The sequence below is a fragment of the Mangifera indica genome, chromosome 4 (genome assembly GCF_011075055.1).
Source record: "Mangifera indica cultivar Alphonso chromosome 4, CATAS_Mindica_2.1, whole genome shotgun sequence".
Classification (NCBI taxonomy): Eukaryota; Viridiplantae; Streptophyta; class Magnoliopsida; order Sapindales; family Anacardiaceae; genus Mangifera; species Mangifera indica.
Window position 1 is genome coordinate 16023862 of NC_058140.1, and position 24516 is coordinate 16048377.

At 31.3% G+C, this 24516-nt stretch overlaps 3 protein-coding genes and 1 pseudogene across 3 annotated transcripts; 2 read left to right on the forward strand and 2 right to left on the reverse strand.

Moving 5' to 3' along the window:
* Nucleotides 1-2093: 2093 nt before the first annotated feature.
* Nucleotides 2094-8083, reverse strand: LOC123213469 (cysteine-rich receptor-like protein kinase 10). Its single transcript, XM_044632904.1, has 9 exons — nucleotides 6716-8083; nucleotides 6463-6627; nucleotides 6195-6328; nucleotides 5886-6096; nucleotides 5555-5792; nucleotides 5183-5333; nucleotides 4472-5108; nucleotides 2968-3654; nucleotides 2094-2852 (listed from the first exon to the last, which is right to left on the reverse strand). Exons 1-7 carry the CDS (start codon nucleotides 7803-7805, stop codon nucleotides 4800-4802), a joined length of 2298 nt encoding a protein of 765 aa, XP_044488839.1. The 5' UTR covers nucleotides 7806-8083; the 3' UTR covers nucleotides 2094-2852; nucleotides 2968-3654; nucleotides 4472-4799.
* A 991-nt stretch (nucleotides 8084-9074) lies between these two features.
* LOC123213473 lies at nucleotides 9075-10356 on the reverse strand (annotated as a pseudogene).
* Nucleotides 10357-19909: 9553 nt separating this feature from the next.
* LOC123213471 (class V chitinase-like) lies at nucleotides 19910-22128 on the forward strand. Its single transcript, XM_044632906.1, has 4 exons — nucleotides 19910-21008; nucleotides 21097-21261; nucleotides 21366-21500; nucleotides 21599-22128. Exons 1-2 carry the CDS (start codon nucleotides 19923-19925, stop codon nucleotides 21109-21111), a joined length of 1101 nt encoding a protein of 366 aa, XP_044488841.1. The 5' UTR covers nucleotides 19910-19922; the 3' UTR covers nucleotides 21112-21261; nucleotides 21366-21500; nucleotides 21599-22128.
* LOC123214334 (cysteine-rich receptor-like protein kinase 25) lies at nucleotides 21136-22144 on the forward strand. The gene is made up of 4 exons (XM_044634083.1): nucleotides 21136-21141; nucleotides 21366-21500; nucleotides 21599-21809; nucleotides 21903-22144. The coding sequence occupies exons 1-4, from the start codon at nucleotides 21136-21138 to the stop codon at nucleotides 22142-22144; spliced, it is 594 nt and encodes a 197-aa protein (XP_044490018.1).
* The last annotated feature ends 2372 nt before the right edge of the window (nucleotides 22145-24516 follow it).

The following is a 24516-nucleotide window of genomic DNA, read 5'->3' on the forward strand; positions in this document are numbered from 1 at the left end:
TGTATAGAAAAATTAATTTTTTTTTTCTGTTATCGACAACTGAAGTGAACTCAAATTTATACTTAATCAAATTGTAAATTAGGACGATTCGAGTGATTAGATCACGATCAAATCCAACTAAACTCCAAAAAGGATTTTTTAGCAAACATTTTCTGTTATTCTTAGTAGACCAACTATTCCGAACCAATTTTTAAACCCATGCCATAAATTATAATATATCATTATAATAATCTCTCTACTTTAGTTTCTATGGATTCTATTCATACTAACATAATGTATTTGGAATAGTGATAATGTTGAAGTAAAAAATTGGTGTTGTGACTAACAATTCATTTGAAAAACCAAATGTGACCTTTGGGTGTAGCGGTAAGGAACAAATGTGAATGACATGAAAATGGAGAAGTAGAAGAAGAAGACGCACAGTTGAAATTGAAAGCCAGTTATAAAATATGTTACTTTTTTATTATTATGAATATGATGCCTCATAGCTAGAGGTCAATTTGCCAACAAATTTGATTACACCAACTACCATCCACCTGTCACATTGAAAGTTTCATTTGTCTCTCTACAACAAAATTGGGTTTACTTAATTAAAATGATTCAATTAAAAGGTGTGTTTATAGAATTGATCAATTTTGTTAAGTAATAAAAAAAAATTAAAAGGGTAATAAAGTATTACTCAAATTGAGTAATATTTTATTACCAAAAATAAAAATTACTATAAAGATAAATTATTTTAAAAATGATTGAACTATAAATTTTTATTATATTTAAAAAAAATTGATAAATATAAATAAATACAATAATATATAAGGATAAAATTATAATAAAATTAAAATTACTTTTAAAAATTAATCTTAATTTTAATATTTTCTTCGATAAAATTATAATAATAGATAAACACAAATTGACCTCTTCTTCGATTAATTTTAATATCTTTGAAAATTAGAGTGAAATTATTAATTTTAATGCCCCTTTTTTAAATTCATATGCTTAGATGATGGGCTTGTCCTTATCCCAATTGGTCATAAATTTGACCATTATTTTAGCTCAAGGGATGCTTATCCATTAGTTGTACGCAACTTTGAGCCAAATCTAAAGGTCAACAATACATCATTTTGCCATTATTGTAGTTGTTATTGGGTACCTAACAATCCTATCCGTTGATCAGGAAATTTAGGTCAAGGGATTTGATCAAGAAGTCAAAATGTTGACCTTCTGGTTTTTGTATATAAAAGCCTGAAAGGATGGGAATTAATTTCATTCATTTGTTTTCTTAGGAAGGAATAAAGATGGCAATTTCGGATCAATTTTAAGGACCTGACCCTCCTCAATCTTAACGGGAAGGAAATTTTTCAATAAAAATAAAAAAAGGGTTAGAAACAGAGATGAAAAAAATCTCTATAATCAGAGACAAGTCAGAAATGAAGATATATGTGTCTCCTCCCCGCTCTGCCTCTTCCCTACCTCGTTTTCATCCTCGTCTCTTTATATTAATATATTTATTTAAAATACTAACATATCTTTATAATTTTAAATTATTTATGTTTTAAAAATTTATTTAGGTTTTTATTGTGTATATTTAAGTGATTAATATATTATATTTGTGATATTTAAAATAGTAAATTACTTTTAATTTTACTTAATTTTGTTATTTAATATATTTATATTGTATTTAGAGAGTATAAGGAGAATATTTTTTTTTTGCAGGTAGGGGAAAGAGATTTTTTCCCATAGGGATGGGGAGAGGATTTTTTTCGTGGGGAGGGGACGGAAAGTTATTTTTATCCTCACAATAGGGATGAACTGGGGACGAAGATTGATATCACCTAGGGGGATGGGGATTGAGATCCCTTCCCTGCCCCTCCCCATTGCCACCCCTAAGAAGTAACATCAATCGATTAGAGATAAACTAAAGAAATAAAGGGAAAATTTCAAAAGTTAAATTCATGTTTTGCAGCTACCTGAAATGGGGATAAAATATATAAGAGTAATGCTATATACATAATTTTTGTGCACAAATAATATTGTATCATTATATGATTAGATAGTTGAAAATTAAAGATAAATTAATATCAAATCACATGATGATATATCATTATTTGTGTATAAAATTATACACATAGTTTTATTGAATGTACAAAATTGCTATTCATCAACTATACAATTATGCATTTGTATAGTTTAATAATCTCTACAAATGCAAATTTTGGTATAAATCCAATGGGCAAACTAAACAAAACCAAGTTTAAACACTAAACAAACCTTACAAAGACCATACATTCACTACCATTACCAAGGTTTCAAGTCTCCAACAGCCCTGCAGTCCAATTCAAAATCTCTTCACCAGGTTTCAACTCTCAAGTAGACAATCTTGTTGTGAGGCAGTTTGCGTGCCAAACCATTCAAAATTTGGTGAAAGGCGTCGCCAGATTGCGCCGGTTGAGGGAACAACATAGCGCGTTTCATCTAAGGATTTGCCAAAAGCCTTTGTTTCCTAGGAATAGTTTCTGTTGGTATGGATGTGAAGATTGCGTCAAAGTTAGGCACATCTTCCGCCGCCACAAATACCCCAATTTCTTCCCAGGGGATGACATCTGCGAAGGGTAGTACGATATCGTCTGCGATGATTAAAGGGATGCAACCGAAGACTACTGCCTTGACAAGCCCTGGAGTCCAAGGCACCCACCCTAGAGGGCACAAGCAGACGATCTTTTTTTGGTTAACCACACAAGCAGAAGATCGATTGCTGCATATCTTCGTAATATGTTGTTGGATGATCACTAGAGATGTCAAATAGGTTTTCTTTTTTTTTTTTTTTTAAATTCTCCCACACAGCTGCCCTTGCTCCTCTGTTGGCAAAACAAAAAAGGGTCAGGGATTAAGCTAGGTAAACATAACAAGCTAATAGAAACAAACATTGTGGAGTCATAGGGGTATGTCTCTCTCGAGAGGTGAAGATCATACCTTGCATAATAACCTCCTTCTGGATCATTATTCACATCATAAAACAAACCGCGGAAGTAGACGAAGATTGAGCGCGGAGTATCTGGCTGAATCTGGTGAGCCTGCATTTTTTGTGGTGGTGCCTATGGAGGAATTGTGATAGAGCCCTCATTCAAGCACACATGATTGCGTTGCCCAAAAGCCTGGACCAAAGTAGCACGCTGGAGTAATGGAAGAATTCCCCTTTCAATGGCTTTCTCTTCCCGCACAATGCTAACCAAAAATCACAACTTCATCGGGCAATTGTGATGGGGATGGCAGTTTCGATAACTGATAATAGAAGCAAGCCCCAAAGTCATGAGGCACAACAAGGAAATGGTCAGCCCCTTCAGAAGTGCCAATTTGAGGAGATAAGTTGTATAGCACTTCTCATCATCCTGGGAGATTTAAATGGCAATGGCAAGCCCGTGGGGGTGAGATCACAAGTGAATAGGGGTGTAAAACCAATCAGCCTCCTCAGGATTCAGAGTCCTGACCTGACAGCACCGGATAAAAGAAATCTGTGCATAAAAATCTCAGCCGCGAACATATGAGTGAGACATCTGGGATCTTTTTGCAGAAGCTTCTTATTTTATTTGCTTGGAAGTTCATAAATGTAAACTTCAAGCCTCCCCACAGGATCATCTTCCAGGACATCTCCAGCACTTCCTGGAATATTAATAAAATCACAGTGAAAATTTCAGCCTTCAGGAAAATTTCAAGTCAATTTTCTGGTGAGTTTGGTGAAACTTGACAACTTCTGAAAATTCCTCTTCACCAAATTTATATTTCCAAAGTTGAAATGCATAAATCAACTTATGAACAACTGTAGAGAGCCCAATTTAATGCCTCATTTTATTTGCCAAGAAAATCAACGAGTGCCATTATTTTGCTCTGTTCTTGGAGCAATGCTTATAGGTCTTTAAAGAAAAAATAGATAACTAGCTAGAGGAAAAAGGAAATTTAATATAATCCTGAAAGTGGTGATCTGGCTCGAGCGAGGTTCTTTGTTTTAAAAAAAAATTTTAATAGTAGTTAATAACTTAACTTTCAATGAAAAAACAAAACAGAATTCTGTCTTAACAGGCATAGGCCACTCCCAAACCCAGTGGGCCGTAAACACAAGTGCTCAAACAGTACGATGGGCTGTGTTTAATTCGGGGTGGCCCATCAACGTAGCACGACCCCTTATCTTATAGACTGTGCTTCTGTAGGTTTTCAAAACTATGAAAAAAGTAAACTAGGGGGAAATTATCTGTTTATAAAATTATTTACATAAAAAAGAACTTAACTTTACCTTTGTTGGTTTTCTTTTTTAAATTTTAATTCACCCCACTAAAAGAAGCAGCTTTTGAAACCTACAAATTAAAAAATCTTTAACTTTTGGAAACCTTTTGTATATAATCACATTTTTTAAAACAATTAAAAAAGAAAACTTTTAACTAAGAACTTGTTTCTTATTTAACTATAACCATTTCAAACTCACCTTTTAAGTCAATGTCTTTGACTATCATTAGTAAGTAAAGGTCTTGGCCTTCTTCTTTACTGCACTTACTGAAAAATTCTCAAAGACTTGTGGAAAATTGCCTTTTTTTTTGTGCTTGCAACAATTACAACATTCCAACAAGTAATTATTTCATTAGTTAACACGAAATACAAAATTATGTTTCGTAATAATGATAATATATTATTTAAATAATTAATTAAATATTTAAAATTAGATATATATAGTTTTATTTAAAAAAAAAAACAAAAGCAAGAAGGGTTTGATCAGGTCCAACTTGCCATATTGCAGACACAATAATATTTGTAATTCACCTAGCGGAAACATTTGAAACTGTTACATCATTAATTGATGAAGGACTCCCCGAATGACCTTTCAAGTGTACTACTGTAGATTCATTCTGTTTTGAGAAGGCAGGTCTTTTTGGAATCATCATATCTGACATTTCAGTTTTGAGCATGAAGAAAACTTCTAGCATAGATGGCCTATCCATTGGATTTTCTTGGACACACAACAAAGCTATATGCAAGCATCTCGTCAATTTACATGACAAAGATGTATCGTCTAGTGTTTCATCCATGAATTCCATGGCTTTACCATGATTCCACAACTCATATGCCTGAAAATTATCAAATAAATTATTTTAATGCATGTAAATTTTGAACTAATAGCTTTCAAAGATATTAAACTTACATAGTCTAGAAGACTTAAACTTTCATTTGAACCATATAAAAGGGAAATCCTTTTGCCACTTATGATTTGCAGAAGTAAAACCCCAAAACTATAAACATCGGATTTGGTAGAGTATATGCCTCTTAGAGCATATTCAGGAGGAACATAACCACTGTGTATATAAACATGACAAAGTTAATTAATTATATATATAATAAAAATACATATATATACTTTTAATACATAATTGGATACATGAATTATTTTAAATTAATGATAAGATAACGCTTAATCACATAATAACATATCATCTATATACTCAATTATGTATTCAAATATGTGATAAACAAATTCTTGACACAATAATAATATATTAAGAGTACGTAAACTTACATTGTTCCAACAATATGACTTGTGTTTGCTTCAAGATCATCTTTGACAAATATTCTGGCCATTCCAAAATCAGATATTTTGGAATTCATTTCTCCGTCTAATAACACATTACTTGCTTTTATATCTCGATGAATGATAGTTAACCTTGAATATTCTTGAAGATATAAAAGCCCTTGAGTAATTCCTTCAATAATATGCACACGTTTTTTCCAATCCAGAATAAGCCGTCTCATGGGATCTACATCAAATTTAAGCATATATAAAACATAAATGCAAATACTTTCGTTTCAAAAGGAGAAATAATTGCAGAAATTGAAAATAAAAGGCTGACCGAAAAGGTAAAAGTCTAAGCTTTTGTTTTCCATGTATTCGTAGACGAGTATTTGTTCTTCCTTGTCAATGCAAAAACCCAAAACTCGGACAAGATTTACATGTTGGAGCTTGGCAGTAAGCATAACCTCATTCTTGAATTCCTCAAATCCTTGGGTGGATGTTTTTGAAAGTTTCTTCGCTGCAATTACCTCTCCATTTGGCAATATTCCCTAGCAGAATGCACTCTAATTAGTTGGTAACTTTTAATTCATTTACAATGATAACTAGCCAGAAAATTTACAATGATGACTAGCGCAGTCAAAGTTACCTTATAAACAGGGCCATATCCTCCTTGTCCAAGCTTATTTTCGATTGAAAATCCATTGGTTGCTGCCTCTATCTCCGCCAATGTATATTCTGTCAGACTAGGAATGTTGGAGCTAAATTCTCCAGCAGATGATGCTGTCAACCAATATCAAACAAAAACATAAGAATTAAATAATTGGACAATGGAAAAAGAAAACTGAACTGCTTCTTACTCATCCACTGTAAAAAAAATTGGAGAATTATTAATATTCTTAAACAAACTTATATACCTTTTAGTTTATGATTTCTTCTCCAGCAGTAAAACGTAAAAAATATTCCTATTAGGAGAGCAACAGCAGCTGTTGTAGACAAAGGGATTACTAACGAAGACCTCTTTTTATTATTTCTACTTTCATTATCCACCTGAACTGAGGAATCTTTTATCTCCACTTCAGCTAGAAAAATAATTAATCAACAATATTAACGTAATTAAAGATCTCAATTCAAAGGGATAGAGGAGAAATCTAGTAAAATTTAGGTTACCTGCAGTTTTAGAAAGAGCCCAGTTAAAATCAAAGGCGACTTCCCACACAAAGTAGCCAAGCAGTTTTTTCTCCTTGGCATAAGAAACCTTAGTTCTAATGGCCTCAACATCGTCAAAACCAATCCAAGTGGTTCCCTTTGACCAGTAATTCACCACATAAGTTGAATTGTACTTTACAGGAACATCTCGACCATGATCCTCAATGTAATTCTTGATTTCCCTATAGGTTACTCCTCCTCCAAGCGGTTTATTAATGATAGCTCCAGTTGCTTCTGCACCGATACCATTGTCCTTCGGGTTCTTGAGCGTCCATGCATAGCCATAGAAAAACAAACCCAAAACAATTCTATTAGCTGATAATCCTCCGTTGATCCATTCTCTTATGCCATAATTTGTATCAAATAAATTACTAGGATTATACAGAGCTGCATGAGCACCGGTAAAGTTGCTCTTGAGAGGACTAGTAAATTCATTGGACAAAACATGGACCCAATCCAAATTTTGTTGTATCATCTCGATGGGGTAACTTTCTGAGAATACCGCTGGCAAATAATAAACGGCAGCCGTCAAGATTAGTTGTGACTGGTTGGAGTGTTTCGCCTCTAAATCAGCAGCTGCTTTCAACTCTTTAAATAGAACACCCATATTGAACGTATCAGAGGTTGTGTTTGGATAAATCCAAGCAAAATCAAGGCCTTGAAAGCCGTAGCGTCGGGCTATTCTTATCGAGGAATCGATGAAAGATTTCCTGTAAGAAGAATTGCTTACCATTGAAGAAATGGTTGAATAATTTGCATATCTACCCCCAATGGATAGCAGTGTAGTGACAGATGGGTTGTTTTGTTTCACAGTAAGTGTGAAGGTAGACAGGTTTTCTTCTTCAGCTGATGATAAAGAAAGCTGGTAGGAGGAGGAATTCACAGCGGTATGAGCACAAATTATGTGGGTGAAGAGAGAAGAATCTATCTCCGAAACGGGGAACTTGTAAATTGAATACCAGTAATAACCAACCCTAACCCAGTTTGTTTGCGCTATAGAAATAGAAAGGAAAATATAGAAAAGATCAATCATAATAATCTTCTGCATCATTTGATACGCTGCTTGATTGGAACCAAACTTGCTATCTTCAACTCGTTTGTACTACTTATTTATATGCATATCTCAAGTAGAGGAGAAAGCAGTGTTGAATTTTCTTCCCAACACTTAGGTCGGTTTGTGCGTGGAAACTTCAACCATTTGCACACGCTATCCTATCAAGCAAAAAGATTGAAACTTTTCGCTGCTGGAAAGAGATTGTAGAATCCCATTTAGTTGACTGAGTCAGATAAATCCTGTTTAATATTTCGTGAAATACTTTTGTAGTTCGTAGCTGATGATGTAGCAGTAAGTTAGTAAAATATTGGATGTGGCCAGTTTCTCTTTGATTCAGAGATTACTAGTTAGAATGTTGTAATTATTGCTAGCAAAAAATTAAAAAAAAGCCAATTTTGGAGAGAATTGTACAGTAGTTGCAGATTGCAGGTGTATTGACAAATCTTCTTGTATTAATACGTGAAATATACAAAGAATCAGTGAACATTAAAAATTAAAGGTATAAAAAAAATACAAAGATACTTAACTAATTAATCATTTGTTTTTTTTTTTCATTTAATGCCCAACAATATTATGGTTGGATCTGCATTGATTGCTCAACGAGGCCATTAACTCTATGCTGCTCATTCTAATTTGACCGGTACCAGCCATGCTGTCGAATCTTTGATAAAGAAGAAGGCCAAGGCCTTTATCAGCCAAAAATAAATAAAGGCATTGACTTAGGAGGCTGAGTTTCGAATTGCTATGGTATACTTAGATATGAGACTAAATAAGTTATTTATAAACATTCAACTTTAAATTTTAAACCTTAAGCCTTACAAAGTTTTTTTTTTTGTTTAAGTTAATGTTAAAAAGTGATGAAAAATATTATACAAACATACTTTTGTATATATAATTGTAATCACATTTAACTTTGTATTAAAAAATGTGTATATTTAGTTTCATTGAAAAATGATTATGTACTCAAGAATTCCAAAAGTTAGATTTGTTTAGATTTTAAGGTTTAAAAACTCTTTTAGTGGTGTGAATTAAAATTAAAATTAAAAAAACAAATAAGATAAACTTAAATTCCTTTCTTATATGAATAATTTTATAATTAAACTAATAATATGATGTAAAGACGACTTTGATCTATCGATTCCAATTATTGGGTCTCTAATTAAATCAACTACTGATGAGGGGTTGCATCAAACACTAGTTATATTTGAGGAGTGAATTTGAAAATTGATTGATACCTACAAAAGTTGGATGGACAATCGAATCAGTGAACTAGAGATTTTGATATCAAGCCCAGTGGATTGGATGGCAACTCGTTAGAGTGCATCAGACAAACATAATGTAAGTTATAATTTCAATTTAAATGTCATCTGCGAAGGGTAGAACGATATCGTCTGCGATGATTAAAGGCATGCAACCGAAGACTACTGCCTTGACAAGCCTTGGACTCCAAGGTGCCCGCCCTAGAGGGCACAAGCAGAAGATCGATTTCTGCATTTGTTCATTATATGTTGATGATGATCAGTAGAGATGTCAAATAGGGGATTGTTTTTAGAATTCTCCCACACAGCTGCCCTTGCTCCTCTATTGGCAAAACAAAAAAGGGTCAGGTATTAAGCTAGGTAAACGTTAACAAGCTAATAGCAACAAACATTGTAGGGTCAAGAGGGTATGTCCCTGCCCAGAGGCGAAGATCATACCTTGCACAATAACCTCCTTCTGGATCATTATTCACATCATAAAACAAACCGGGGAAGTAGACGAAGATTGAGCGTGGAGTATCTGGAGGAATCTGGTGAGCCTGAATTTTTTGTGGCGGTGCATATGGAGGAATTGTGATGGAGCCCTTATTCAAGCACACATGATTGCGTTGCCCAAAAGTCTGGACCAAAGTAGCACGCTTGAGTAATGGAAGAATTTCCCTTTCAATGGCTTTCTCTTCCCGCACAATGCTAACCAAAAATCACAACTTCGTCGGGCAATTGTGATGGGGATGGCAGTTCGATACCTGATAATGGAAGCAAGCCCCAAAGTCATGAGGCGCAAAAAGAAATGGTCAGCCCCTTCAGTCCGATTCCAGAAGGGCCAATTTGAGGAGATAAGTTGTATGGCACTTCTCATCATCCTGGGAGATTTAAGTGGCAATGGCAAGCCAGTGGGGGTGAGATCACAAGTGGGATAAATAGGGGTGTAAAACCAATCAGCTTTCTCAGGATTCCGAGTCCTGACAGCACTATATAAAAGAAATATGTGCATAAAAATCTCAGCTGCGAGCATATGAGTGATTCATCTGGGATCTTTCTGCAGAAGCTTCTTGTTGTATTTGCTTGAAGTTCATAAATGTAAACTTTAAGCCTCCCCACAGGATCATCTTCCAGCACTGCGTGGAATATTAATTAGAATCAGAGTGAAAACTTCAGTCTTGAGAAAGATTTTCAAGTCAATTTTCTGGTGAGTTTGATGGAATTTGACGACTTCTGGAAATTTCTCTTCACCAAATTTATATTTCTAAAGTTGAAATGCATAAATCAATCTATGAACAACTGCAGAGAGTCCAATTTAAGGCCTCATTTTATTTACCAAGAAAATCAATGAGTGCCATTATCTAGTCTGTTCTTGGAACTCATAATTCATAGAAGAAAGAAAATAGATAACTAGCTAGAGGCGAAATGAAATTTAATATTAGTTAATGACCAACTTTGGATGAAATAGCAAAACAAAACTCTATCTAACTCTATCTTAATGTGAATGCACCACTCCCTAACCCAATGGGCCTCAAACACGAGTGCTCAGACATTAAGATGGGAGCTGGGCGGTGCTTCTTTGGTGTGGCCCATCACCGTGGCATGACCCATTACCTTGTTGAATGTGATTCCATTGGTTTTTTGAAAGCTGACCTATGTGTTTTCTGAACAAATCGTCAAATTCAATTTATATATATTTTTTTAAAATTATTTTTTATGATAATTTATAAATTTTTACCGTCGTGTCAGATAAGCCTATAAACCGTGGCATGACCTATAATTTTACAGATTGTATCCCTAGGTTTGGATTCTTTAGTATCATCTCTCCTGTCATACTAACCAACAGGTTTGGATTTTTATTTTATAAAAAATAATTGATGTGACAGAAATATTTATTTCGGAAACCTTTTAATGAAAAATGATCACACATATATCATAATTAAATAAAATGATGGGCGAAAAACCGAAAAAATTAAAAAGGCTTAAAGCATACCTGAAATCCTCTCTATTCTTGGACCTTTCGCAGCACCAATGCTCCAAACAAAACAGAAGGCAAGAGCAAGAAGAACCCAGATGCCAAAGGTCTTCATATTGCCTCTGAAGCCAAACTTACACAAAAGATAGTAAAAGGGAACTGGTGCACTTGGAAAGAGAATGAAAAGGCTGGTATATAAGAAGCTTAATTGTTTAAAAGGTTGGAACGTCATGTAGAGAGAGTAGTTGAGGGGTTTACTTAGAAAATAAGGTTATGAGGAAGAACGAATATGAAATGAAAATTTTGGGCGATTGAAAGGGAAAAGAAAGAGAGAAATTGCTTGAAGAAACAAAGAAGTAGAAGACATTTTCATGAACGTTTAGGGACAATCAGATCCCTTAGGTTTAGCATAAGTAAATTTTGTCTACTAAATGAAAAAGTAGCATTGGATAACCTAAGAAATAACAGTTTTATCAGTATTCAACTAGAAATTAACACACTGTGGTTATTTTGATAGTAGGGATGGTAAAGTTTTTTGCATGAGCGGCCAACTTATAAATTTATTGACAGTGTTTATAACTGGACACAAATCAAGTTATTTCGTTCTCAAAAGCTAACTTGGTTTAGATCGAATTTATTTATATCATACTTGAATCAAACTAGACAAAAAATATGATTCTCAATATGTTAATGACAAAAAATATTTATTTTCTTTTTTTAAATGGTAAGTTCATGTGAACATTATTTATGTAATTCACACTGTCATAGGAAAACGGTAAGTTCACACAAGTAACCATTCTATAGAGTATTTTAATACTAAATAAATATATTTTAAAAATATCATAATGAATTATTAATTATTATTACTATGTATATATGTTTATATTTTGTGAATATATTTTCTAGTTTCATAGGTTTTTTTTCGTTAAAATGATACTATTAAAAAAATATTTTTTATACAATAACAGATAAAATAATCAAGTAATGGTTAAATGAACTTATCATAAAATTCTGGATAATTTTGTATAATTAATAATAAAAATATATAATAGGAATTGATTTAATGCAAAAATAAACTTGACTGGGTATCATATGAAGTGTTAGGTTAAAGTCCTAACCATTGCAATTTTATTTTATTTTTTATATAACATAAAAAAAAAGATAAAAAAAATAAAATAATAATAATAGTAAACTAAACTTCCAAATGACATGTTTTTCCTACTCAGGCTTAAATCGGGATCAAATAATAACAAATCGAGGAGGATCCAACCACTGGAGTGTGGTCCAATCTGATCCAATTACCAATATGTTTTTGGACAAACCAAACCGTATTATCAAGATTTTTGATTGCTCAATATAAAATAATAAAGTTAAACTACATGTGCTGTGAGGTCACTAGTCTCCACTTGTCACTATGTATGTCTGTGCAGTGTCACCCAATGATAATGGCCAGACTAATCAAGGACTCTACAAACCGTTTTCTTGATTTTTTATTTTTAATTATATTATTAATTCAATTATGGAATTATTCATATTAAGAAGAATTTATTTATCTTTGTTGTCTTTTTAATTATGATTCACACCACTGAAAGCAGTTTTTGAATCCTAAAAACCAAGATTTTTAAAATCGGATCGGAGTAAAAATCATTTTGAATATTGGTTTCGGTTGAACCGGTCAAACCGTTTAGACCGGCCGGTTCGATCGGAATTATAGTTTTATATAATAATTTAAAAAAATTATGTCTAATTACATATGTTTTACATACTAAATTTTATGTTACACATACTTTTCATAATTAACAAAATATATGTATTATTGAACATAAATTTAATAAGTAATAACCATTAACTTTACATCAAAACAAAACATCATTTTTAATAGCATTATTGATAAAATATATAGTTGAATATTTTATTTTCTTTCACCCTAAAAATCAATTATTTACGCAAATATTTCAATATCAATTATTTATAACAATATTCATTATAAATTATCATATATTGGTTTATTATATATAAATAGGGTATTATAGAAGATTGATATTTAACTTCCAAATTTTTGAAAACTAACCATATTATGAATGAAATATATTTAGTCCAGATATCCAATACAGATACATAATAAAATTATAAATTAATAATAATATATTAAATTGACAGAAATACTAAGTCAATTACAAATTAATAATAATAAGTTAACCTATTATTAAATACCAAAAATCATAACACAAATTAACAAGCATCAAATGCCAAACCTTGTTGAATTAAAATGTAAAAAATTACAATGTTGACTTGTTGTGCACTATTTAACCAAATTATCAGAAGAAAAAAATTTAAAAAATACTATACAGTAAGCGTTTAAACAAACATAATATAAAACAAATCATTTAATTTAAACCAACTATATTATTATTATTATTACTCACTGCTGTCTTGGGAGCCTGCAACAACTGCAGCAATTGATCAACTGCATGCAAGATTTAAACTTGAATCAACGGTGTGAAAGCTTGCAACATGAATCAACGGCGGTTTTAACTTGTGAAGTTGGAGAAAACCATCTCCTGCAAGTCTTGCGTGCACGGCAAGGAAGAAGAAAAAAATTAAATTTTTTTTTTTATATAAAGCCTTGAACCGGAACCACCTAAACCGGGTTGGACCGCGGTTCAGGTGTGAACCGTCGGTTCAACCGTGGCCCAAATCTATTTTAAACTAAAAACGGTTACTATAAAAAAACGGTCCTGCCTAATATAGTAACTGTTTACTGTTCCGATTCACGGTTCGGCCGGTTCGATCGACGGGTCCGGTTTTAAAAACCTTGTTAAAAACTGAAAAATCTAACTTTTGGAAACCTTTTATATATCAATAAAACTATATTTATCCATTTTGAGTATATAATATATATATACTTATATGTGTTATCACATAATTGAATGATTTTAAATTTAAAATAAAGTAATGCCTAATTACATGATAACACATACACTTACACACACACACACATATATATATATATACACTCAAATTAGATATGTATAATATTATTCTTTGTACGTAATCACATTTTTTAAATTAATTAAAAAAATTTAACTAAGAACTTATTTGTTATTTAATTATAAAGATTCCAAACTTATCTTTAAAGTCAATCTCTCTGTTTATTATTGGTAACTAAAGGTCTTGGTCTTTCCTTTACTACGTTCAAGTGGGAGAATGCTACAATAATATCTATCTAATCTATTATTTGGACAAACAATGCAATTGAAAAGCAATTTCAATAAAATAGAAATTGATAAGTTATTTGGATCTTGATGTGGTCCATTAGTTATACACTTATACGTTTCTGATTATTTCCGAAAGGCCAAATGACTATTTCCCACTCAAAGTATGTTGATTTCTCAAGTTTTTTTCTGTTAACTTTGAAAATTTCATTTACCCATCAATGAGCGGTTAAATTAATTGATTCTGTTAGTTATATCATTTTCCCTCCTAAACCCTAAAAACTAACAATTTTCTCTAACCCAAGTTTTTAAAAACTGCATTGCCCCCTTAGGGTTTCCAAAATTTCAGATCCAATTTATTTGATGACAACCGAAGATCTCCAAGCACCGTCTCTTCCTTTGGCATCTCCTCCTTCCAGCCGTGCGATGTCTCCCCCTCATCGACATCGTCATCGATGAAGACGACGTCTTCATCGACTACAAAGACTCTTCTTGTCTTTGTAGTCGATGAATACATCGTCTTCGTCTCTCGACGAAGATGATTTATCTTCGTCTCAATGAAGCCAAAGAGGGTGAGAAGCAGCATAACTAGAAGGAGGAGACACCGGAGAGAAAGAGATGGTGTATGAAGATCATTGATCGTCGTCGAAAAAATTGGATCTAAAAGTTTGGAAACCATAGGGGGGAAATGCAGTTTTTTAAAACTTGGGTTGGGGGAAAATTGTTAGTTTTTAGGGTTTATGAGAGAAAATAAAATCAAAATTAAATTTATTTTTAATATTATAGATAAAATGATAATTTTACCCTTGAAATCATTAAGTTTAACCGTTTGTGAGTGGGTAAATGAGATTTTTAAAGTTAACAGGAGAAAACTTGGGAAATCAGCATACTTTGGGTGGAAAATAGTCCTTTGGCCTTCCCGAAATTCAAAGTAACAGAAAATTCAGGATTAGGGTTCTCCCTAAATATTTAAATATTTTTTCGATAGAGAAAGTACATATGAGCTTTTTAATATAAACCCTTCACCATATGGTCTTATAATTTTGTGCCAGTGATTTCCATTGCTTTAAGCAATACGGTTTTACAAAGGCTAGAAAGTATATAATTAAAATATACATACACAAATTTTATTTTCTACCTGAGATATATCGTTTATGTTGTTGAAAAAAGATTTATATTTGTTTCCACAAATTTGATCTTAATAGAGGTTTACATTGGCTGATGAATTATGGATATAGTCATCTAACATCTTTGTCATGTAAATTAATGAGATGCTACAGTATTTAAGATAATCCAATTGACCCGTATCAACTACGGGATCATATATTTCCAAAAAGAGAAGACCAAGACCTTAACTTATCAATAATAGCCAAAGACATTGGCTTAAAAGATTAAGTTTGGAATTGCTACAGTGTTTTAGATAAGAAATCGCTAAATCTTAAACTTTAATTTAAACTTTAAATTTTTTTAAAAATTAATGTTAAAAAGTGATTATGTGCTAAAGGATTCCCAAAAAGTTAGATTGTTTTAGGTATTAGTGTTTGAAAACCCTTTTAGTGGTGTGAGTTAAAAAAAAAAAAAAACAAATAAGATACAAAGGGATATTGAATTTTTTACCCTTTTTTTACACTATGTATATATATATACCACTCATCTCAAACTCTAAAAAAAAGTATCACAACAGTAATTTATTTTTCTAAAATATCTCCATTAATGAAACTTATATAGAAAGAAAGAAGTAATTTCTTTCTCTTTCTTTAACTTTCTAGCAAAGGAAGAAATCCTTGCAATATGAAAAAAAATTCTTCAACAGAAAAAATACCTATGATTGAATAATAAAACTTATGAGAGAAAACCATTATAAAGGGATTCAACTTAGACACAAGAGAGAGAGATGAAAATTATCAAATTTTTTTAGAGATTTTACATGTGAAATATAATATAATTGTGATTTCATGTTGTTAAATTGTTTAATATTATAATTTTATGTTATTGTATTGTTTAATGTTACAGTGATGGTTAAAAAAATATAAAAATTTAATTCTGAAAAAAAACCAGATGATGAACAAGTTGGAGGAGAGCTAGAGGTTGGCGGCAATGCCAACGCTAACGCCAAGGGTTGACATTGCCACCAACCTGTTCTTCGTCTGGTTTTTATTTAGAACTAAATTTTTATATTTTTTAACTATTAATACAATATTAACCAATATTATAACAACATTAAACAATATAACAATATGAAATCACAATGTTAAATAATATAAACAACATGAAATCACAACAAAATTATATTTCATATCAAGTTATAAACATAAATCTACTTTATATTATTTGATTTTCAATTGTTAAATAAGAAAACACAAAACATAAGGGCTTGAATCAAGACTGACTTGAATTTGGATGATTTTGTTGTAAAATCTTTGCAAGAAATATGAATTCTCTAAAAAAATTTGACAATTTTCATTTTTTCCTTCCTTGTGTTTATATGAATCCTTTATAATGAGTAACAATTCCTTTCTTTAAATTTTTTTTACAAGTTTTATTGTTCAATCATATGTGCTTGCTTCAATTATTTTTCAAAGTTGCAGAGATTTTTTTTTTTGCTGGAAGGATGATGAAAAAGAGAAATAATCTCTCTGCATGGATAATATCAATAAGGGTATTTTAGAAAAAGAAATTACTATTATGATATTTTTGTTAAGTGAATATGTGGTGTGGTATATATGTATATACTGTTAAAAAAAAAAGGTAAAATATCCAATATCTTTTAGATAAACTTATATTTCTTTTCTTGATATAAATAATTTCATAATTAAATTAATAACATGGTGTAAAGACAACCCACGGTCCATCAACTCTAATTTGTTGAATTTCTAGCCAAATCAATCACCAATGAGGGGCTGCATTATACCCCGATCATGTTTGGAGAGTAAATTTGGGAATCGATCGAAACCCGCATAAGACATATGGAAAATCGAATCAATAAACTAGAGATTTCGATATCAATCTTAATGGATTTGATGACAACGGGTTAGAATGTGTTGAACAAACATAATATAAGTTATAATTTCAATTAAAACGTAGCAAAACTAACCAAAATTAAATGTGTGCAGGACAAATAATATTTTTTTAAGCTTTGCATTCATGTCCATTGAACAGACAATAAGCGTGTCTTTGGAAAAAAAAAATATTGGTTTTCTTGTTAATTAAAATAAATTAATCAAATTCTATCTTAAATTATAACAATATCCAAAGAAAATTATTGAAAAAAAAGAAAATATATTATTTAACCTTGAAATTCACTCAAATAATAATTTTACCTGAAAATTCATGCTTATCGTGACCTGACAACTGTTGGTGGAATGTGCCAATTAACCCTGTAGGCATTGCCACCTAGACAAATATTGAAAAAAATTCTATCATGTCTACTGCAAAATATCAATTAACCCTAACACTTGATAAAATTTTATTACCCTTTCATTTCGCTGACCCCAAAAGTATCATTTACCCCCTTGCTCGAATTTCATTTGGTAAAATTTTGTTGTACCCCTAAAAAACATATTAAAAATTTTCATCTTATCTCTTTCATCAAAATTTCATTTCTAAGTGTCATCATGTCTACTGGGTAAATGATGCCTACCAATGAAATTTTCATGATTTTCATGTCAGATTTATTATTCTATATGACACTAAAAAGACACTCTTACCTTTCCTAAATTACTTTTTTGTCAATATTGAACAAATTTTCAAAAAAAAAAAAAAAAAAACACAACATTCATAAACTAAATTTCCTAAACCCATACGCCAAACAGAAAACTTAACCAAAAACAAAAATATTGATTGAAAATCACAAAAAAATAAACTATAAAATATAACAAATTAACTCTTTATACTATACTTTGAACCCAAAGTAAGGTTTAAGTTGGAAATTAGTGATTTTTATTGGAATTCCTCTGCTATAGTTAGATTCTTAGGTTGAATATGATTTAACTTCCACAAAAAACTCTCTTATAAATTGGGGTAGATTCATTCAACCTTATTCCAATAGTTATATTCGTAAAACCCTTAGAGTGTTAACCAAGCTTGTATAAAACCTCTCAAATTATGTTAATTTAATTAAGGCCAAAAGACTTATTCCAATCCAAGGTTTAATTTATTGTCAAACTCCTATCTGCTAAGTTTTGAAAATTCAAATACCCATCCATGAAATATTAAAATTAACAAAATCTGTTAGTATTAAGGGTATAATTATCGTATTTAACTAGTAATATTAAAAAAATAAAATTTTATATTATTTCTTCAGCTTAGTTTTGAAAACTAATAATTTTCCCCCAGCTTAGTTTTGAAAACTTACATTTTCCCCTTTAGGTTTTCATTTCTTTCCTCCATTCTCCGGTGACCTTTATTTGATCGACAACCCATCTTCTTTCTCTATTGGTGCTCCCTCCCATCTCTCAAAGATAGACTGATCGAAGATGGCCCGACGTAATTGCATTCGTGCAAATTTGTAGTTTGTTTGGATTTGTGGGGAGGAAATTCTTCCTAAATTCTTGATGTGGTCTTTTTTTGTCTGTCTTCGATTCATCTTCAAATCCACATGAATGTGATTTCATTTGGCCATCTTCGATTCATCTATCTTTGAGAGACAGGAGAGAGTGCCAATAGAGAATGAAGATGGGTCATTGGCTGGAGAAAGATCATTGGAGAAGGGAGGAAAAAAGTGAAACCTTGAGCGAAAATGGTAAGTTTTTAAAACTAAATTAGAGAAAAATTATCAGTTTTGAAAACAAAAATAGAGAAATGAGATAAATTATTATTTTTTAATATTACTGGTTAAATAACAATTATATTCTTAATACTAACATATTTTGTTAATTTTAACAGTTGGTGAATGAGTATTTAAATTTTTAAAACTTAACAGATGAGAGTTTGATAATGAATTAAACCCTAGATGGGAATAAGTCTTTTAGCCTTTAATTAATTATATATAAAAATAGATGTTAATTAAGTTAAATGATAATAAAAAAAAATCATATATAAAATTCTTATACATAATATTAATCTAATGTTTTTCGTACGTGTAAACTTATTACACAAAATATTAAACAGGATTTATAACACAGTCAATTTGATGAGACATTCTACAAAGAGTAAAATTATATGTGCAAAAAATTATATAAACTTTTATGTATAATTTAAAATGGCAATTTGTGATTGAGTGAATTAATTATTTACATTTTTTCTTATTTCAGAATCATCCAAATCGGTACTACCATATCACATTGTATACAAAAGTTTACATAATTTATTTTTGCATATAATATTACTCTTCTACAATCCCTTTCCGGCAGCGAAGTTTCCATCTTTTTGCTCGATTGGATTTCGTGTACGAAGGGTTGAAGTTTCCATCTTTTCTGCTTGACTGCGTTTCGTGTGCGCAGGGTTGAAGTTTTCATCTTTTTTGCTTGACTGGATTTCGTGTGCAAAAGGTTGAAGTTTCCATCTTTTTTGCTTGACTGGATTTCGTGCACAAAGGGTTAAAGTTTCCACGTATAATTAAGCTAAGCTAAGTGTCCGGAAGAAAATTCAACACCACTTTCTCCTGTACTCGAGATATGCGTATAAATAAGTAATACAAACGAGTTGATGATAGCAAGTTTGGTTCCAATCAAGCAGCTTTTGAATGATGCAGAAGATTATCATGATTGATCTTTTCTATATTTTCCTTTGTATTTCTATAGCGCAAACAAACTGGGTTAGGGTTGGTTATTACTCGTATTCAACATACGAGTCCCCCGTTTCGGAGATAAATTCTTCTCTCTTCACCCACATTATTTTTGCTTATACTGACGTGGATTCCACCTCCTACCAGCTTTCTTTATCACCGGCTGTTGAAGAACACCTGTCTACCTTCACACTTACTGTGAAAAAAAAAAACACATCTGTCATTACACTGCTATCCATTGGGGGTCAAAATGCAGATTATTTAACCTTTTCTTCAATGGTAAGTGATTCTTCTTACAGAAAATCCTTCATCGATTCCTCGATAAGAATGGCCCGACGTTACGGCTTTCAAGGCCTTGACTTTGCTTGGCAATATCCAAAGACATCTTCTGATATGTTCAATGTGGGTGTTCTATTTCAAGAGTTGAAAGCTGCCGCTGATTTAGAGGCGAAAAACTCCAAACAGTCACAACTAATCTTGACGACTAGGGTTAAATATTCGCCATTGGTATCATTAGAAAGTTACCCTATCGCGATGATACAACAAAATTTGGATTGGGTCCATGTTGTGTCAGCAGATTTTACTACTCCTCTCTCGAGCAAGTGTACCGGTGCTCATGCAGCTCTGTATGATCCAATTACTTCTGTTGATACAGATTATGGTATAACAGAATGGATCAACGGAGGATTATCAGCTAATAAAATAGTTTTGTCTTTGTCTTTCTATGGCTATACATGGACGCTGAAGAGCCCGATGGACAATGGTATTGGTGCTGCAGCAACGGGAGCCGCCATTAATGAACCGAGTGGGTTTGTAACATATAGGTATATCAAGAATTACATTGAGGAAAATGGTCGAGATGCTCCTGTAATGTACAATTCAACTTATGTGGTGAATTACTGGTCAAAGGAAGAACTTGGATTGGTTTTGACGATGTTGAGGCCATTAGAGCTAAGATTTCTTATGCCAAGGAGAAAAAGCTACTTGGCTACTATGTGTGGCAAGTCTCCTATGATGTTAACTGGGTGCTTTCTAAAACTGCAGGTAACCTAAATTATGCTAGATTTCTCTCCTATCCTTTCGAATTGAAATCTTTAATTACGTTAACATTATTGATTGACTATTTTTCCAGCTGAAGTGGAGATAAAAAATTCCTCAGTTCAGGTGGGCAATGAAAGTAGAAAAAAGAAAAAGAGGTCTTCGTTAGTAATCCCTTTGTCTACAACAGCTGCTGTTGCTCTTCTAATAGGAATATTTTTTATATTTTACTGCTGTTGGAGAAATCTCAAATTAAAAGGTAAGTTTGTTTAAGAATGAGTAATTAAGAAGCAGTTCAGTTTTCTTTTTTCTTTGTCCAATTATTTAAATTCTTATGTTTTTGTTTGATTTCTTGGTTGACAGGATCATCTGCTGGAGATTTTTAATTCCAACATTCCTAGTCTGACAGAATATACATTGGCGGAGATAGAGGCAGCAACCAATGGATTTTCAATTGAAAATAAGCTTGGACAAGGAGGATATGGCCCTGTTTATAAGGTAACTTTGACTACGCTAGTCATCGTTGTAAATTTTCTGGCTAGTTATCATTGTAAATGAATTAAAAGTTACCAACTAATTAGAGTGCATTCTGCTAGGGAATATTGCCAAATGGAGAAGTAATAGCAGCGAAGAAACTTTCAAAAACATCCACCCAAGGATTTGAGGAATTTAAGAATGAGGTTATGCTTACTGCCAAGCTCCAACATGTGAATCTTGTCCGAGTTTTGGGTTTTTGCCTTGACAATGAAGAACAGATACTCATCTACGAATACATGCAAAACAAAAGCTTAGACTTTTACCTTTTTGGTCAGCCTTTTATTTTCATTTCCTGTTATTTTTTCTTCTTTTTAAACAAAAGTTTTTGCATTGATGTTTTATATATGCGTGAATTTCATGTAGACCCCCTTATACGTCTTATTTTGGATTGGAAAAAGCGTGTGTATATTATCGAAGGAGTTATTCAAGGACTTTTATATCTCCAAGAATATTCAAGATTGACTGTTATTCATCGAGATTTAAAAGTTAATAATGTGTTATTAGATGGAAAAATGAAACCCAAAATATCAGATTTTGGAATGGCTAGAATATTTGTCAAAGATGATCTTGAAGCAAATACAAATCGTATTTTTGGAACAGTATAAGTTTATATGCTCTTATTATATAAAATATTATTATCTCAAAAGTTTGCTTGTTTCATATATATAATTAATTAACCTTGTCATTTTTTTGTATACAGTGGTTATCTTCCTCCTGAATATGCTATAAAAGGCATATACGCCACCAAATCTGATGTTTATAGTTTTGGAGTTCTACTTTTACAAATCATAAGTGGCAAAAGGATTTCCCTTTTATATGGTCCGAATGAAAGTTTAAGTATTGTAGATTACGTAAGTTAATTTCTTTAAAAGCTAATAGTTCCAAATTTACTTGCATTAAAATAATTTATTTGATAATTGATTTTCAGGCTTATGAGTTGTGGAATCACGATAAAACCATGAAATTCATGGATGAAACACTAGATGATACATCTGTGTCATGCAAATTAACGAGATGCTTACATATAGCTTTGTTATGTGTCCAAGAAAATCCAATTGATAGACCATCCATGTTGGAAGTTTTTTCTATGTTCAAATCTGAAACGCCAAGTATGATGATTCTAAAGAAGTCTGTTTTCTCAAATCAAAATAAATCTACAATAGTATATTTGGAAGGTCAATTAGGGAGTACTTCATCAATTAATGATACAACAGTTTCAGATGTTTCAGGTAGATGAATTACAAATATTATTATATCTACTACTTTGATAAGTTGGACATAATCAATCCCTTTTCGCTTTAGTTTCTTTAATATTACAAATCATAATTCTGTATAATTACTCATTGGAATGTTGTACTTGTTGCTAGCACAAAAAATAAATGGCAATTTTCCACGAGTCTTTGAGATTTGTATGGTAAATGCGGATAGCTGGCTTAATTATCATCACACTGCAGTGTCTGCATACTCATGAGGCCGTTTACTTCCAAAAGGAAGAAGACCAAGACCTTTACTTCCCAACCAAAGACCTTGCCTTAAATAAAAAAATAAATTCTTAGTTAAAAGGTTTTTTTTTTTAAAATTGATTTAAAAAATGTGATCATATACAAAAGGATTCCAACACATTGATCTTTAAGTTTTTAGGTTTCAAAAGCTGCTTTTAGTGGAAGGACAAACTTAATTTCTTTTGTATATGAGTAATTTTAGTTAAAAAGGAACTGATAAGAAAAATAAGGGAGGAATGACCAAATAAACTCTGTGTATTCCTCTATGACTATTTGTGTGTTGTTTACAAATGATTTTTCACATATTTACATACATTTTATGGATAAAATTTAATTTAATATCAAAATTTAAACTGCGATAAATCAAATTTGGAAATTTAAACTTTAATCTAAATCTAATTTCAAAGTTTAAATTTTAATGTAATTTAATCTCAAAATTTTATGTGTTAATGAGGAGACTTGGTCTTATCTAACAATTTTATAATTAAATTAATAATATAATACAAAATACAGAATCAAGAAAAATGGTCTATAGAGTCTTTGATTAGTAGTCTTTGGCCATTATCAGATGACACTGCACAAACATGCATAGTGGCGAGTGGGGTTGGGTGATCTCACAAACCACTTAGTTTATTATAACTTTATTACTTCATATTGAGCAACCAAAAATCTTGAAAATACGGTCCGTTTGCCCAAAAATTATTGGGTATTTTTTGCATTAAATTTGTTTTGCAAAATAGTGACACTGCACCTCATCCATTGATATAGTGTATGTATAATATTGGGTAAATTTATTTTTTCATTAAATCAATTCGTATTATATATTTTATTATTAATTATACAAAATAATCCAAAATTTTATTATGAGTTTATTTAACCATTACTTGATTAATTTATTGTTATTGTATAAAAATATGTTTTTAATTAATATCATTTTAACAAAAAATCTATGAAACTAGAAAATAAATTCACAAAATATATACATATAATAATAATAATAATAATAATAATAATAATAATAATAATAATAATAATTCATTATGATATTTTCAAAAAAAATATTTAACATTAAAATACTTTACATAACGGTTATTCGCGTGACCTTACCGTTTTCATATGATAGTGTGAGTTATAAAAATAATTTCTACATGAACGCCCTTTTTAGAAATTTTTTTTTTTTGTCATTAGCATATTGAGAATCATATTATTTGATATTAATAGATCTTCTTGGTATAAAACTTTAGTATCAACCAAGATTTTCAAAACCGGATAGGAATAAAAACCGTTTTAAGTATTGGTTTCGGTCGGATCGGTTGGACCGTTTAGACCGGTCGGTTGGACCGGAATTACAATTTTACGTAAAAACTTAAAAATATTATATCTAATTATTAATTACATATGTTTTATACAGTAAATTTTATACTGTACATATTTTTCAGTTTTCACGATTAACAAAATATATGTATTATTGAACA

What these genes read in the sequence shown, in the direction of transcription:
- LOC123213469 (XM_044632904.1), bottom strand. Translation starts at nt 7,805, where the DNA reads ATGATGCAGAAGATTATTATGATTGATCTTTTCTATATTTTCCTTTCT. An exon ending in AAGAAATCATAAACTAAAAG is followed by an intron (nt 6,329 to 6,462) that starts GTATATAAGTTT and finishes ATTGGTTGACAG; the next exon opens with CATCATCTGCTGGAGAATTT. An exon ending in CTTAGACTTTTACCTTTTCG is followed by an intron (nt 5,793 to 5,885) that starts GTCAGCCTTTTA and finishes AATTTGATGTAG; the next exon opens with ATCCCATGAGACGGCTTATT.
- LOC123213471 (XM_044632906.1), top strand. Translation starts at nt 19,923, where the DNA reads ATGATGCAGAAGATTATCATGATTGATCTTTTCTATATTTTCCTTTGT.
- LOC123214334 (XM_044634083.1), top strand. An exon ending in GATATGGCCCTGTTTATAAG is followed by an intron (nt 21,501 to 21,598) that starts GTAACTTTGACT and finishes GCATTCTGCTAG; the next exon opens with GGAATATTGCCAAATGGAGA. An exon ending in CTTAGACTTTTACCTTTTTG is followed by an intron (nt 21,810 to 21,902) that starts GTCAGCCTTTTA and finishes AATTTCATGTAG; the next exon opens with ACCCCCTTATACGTCTTATT.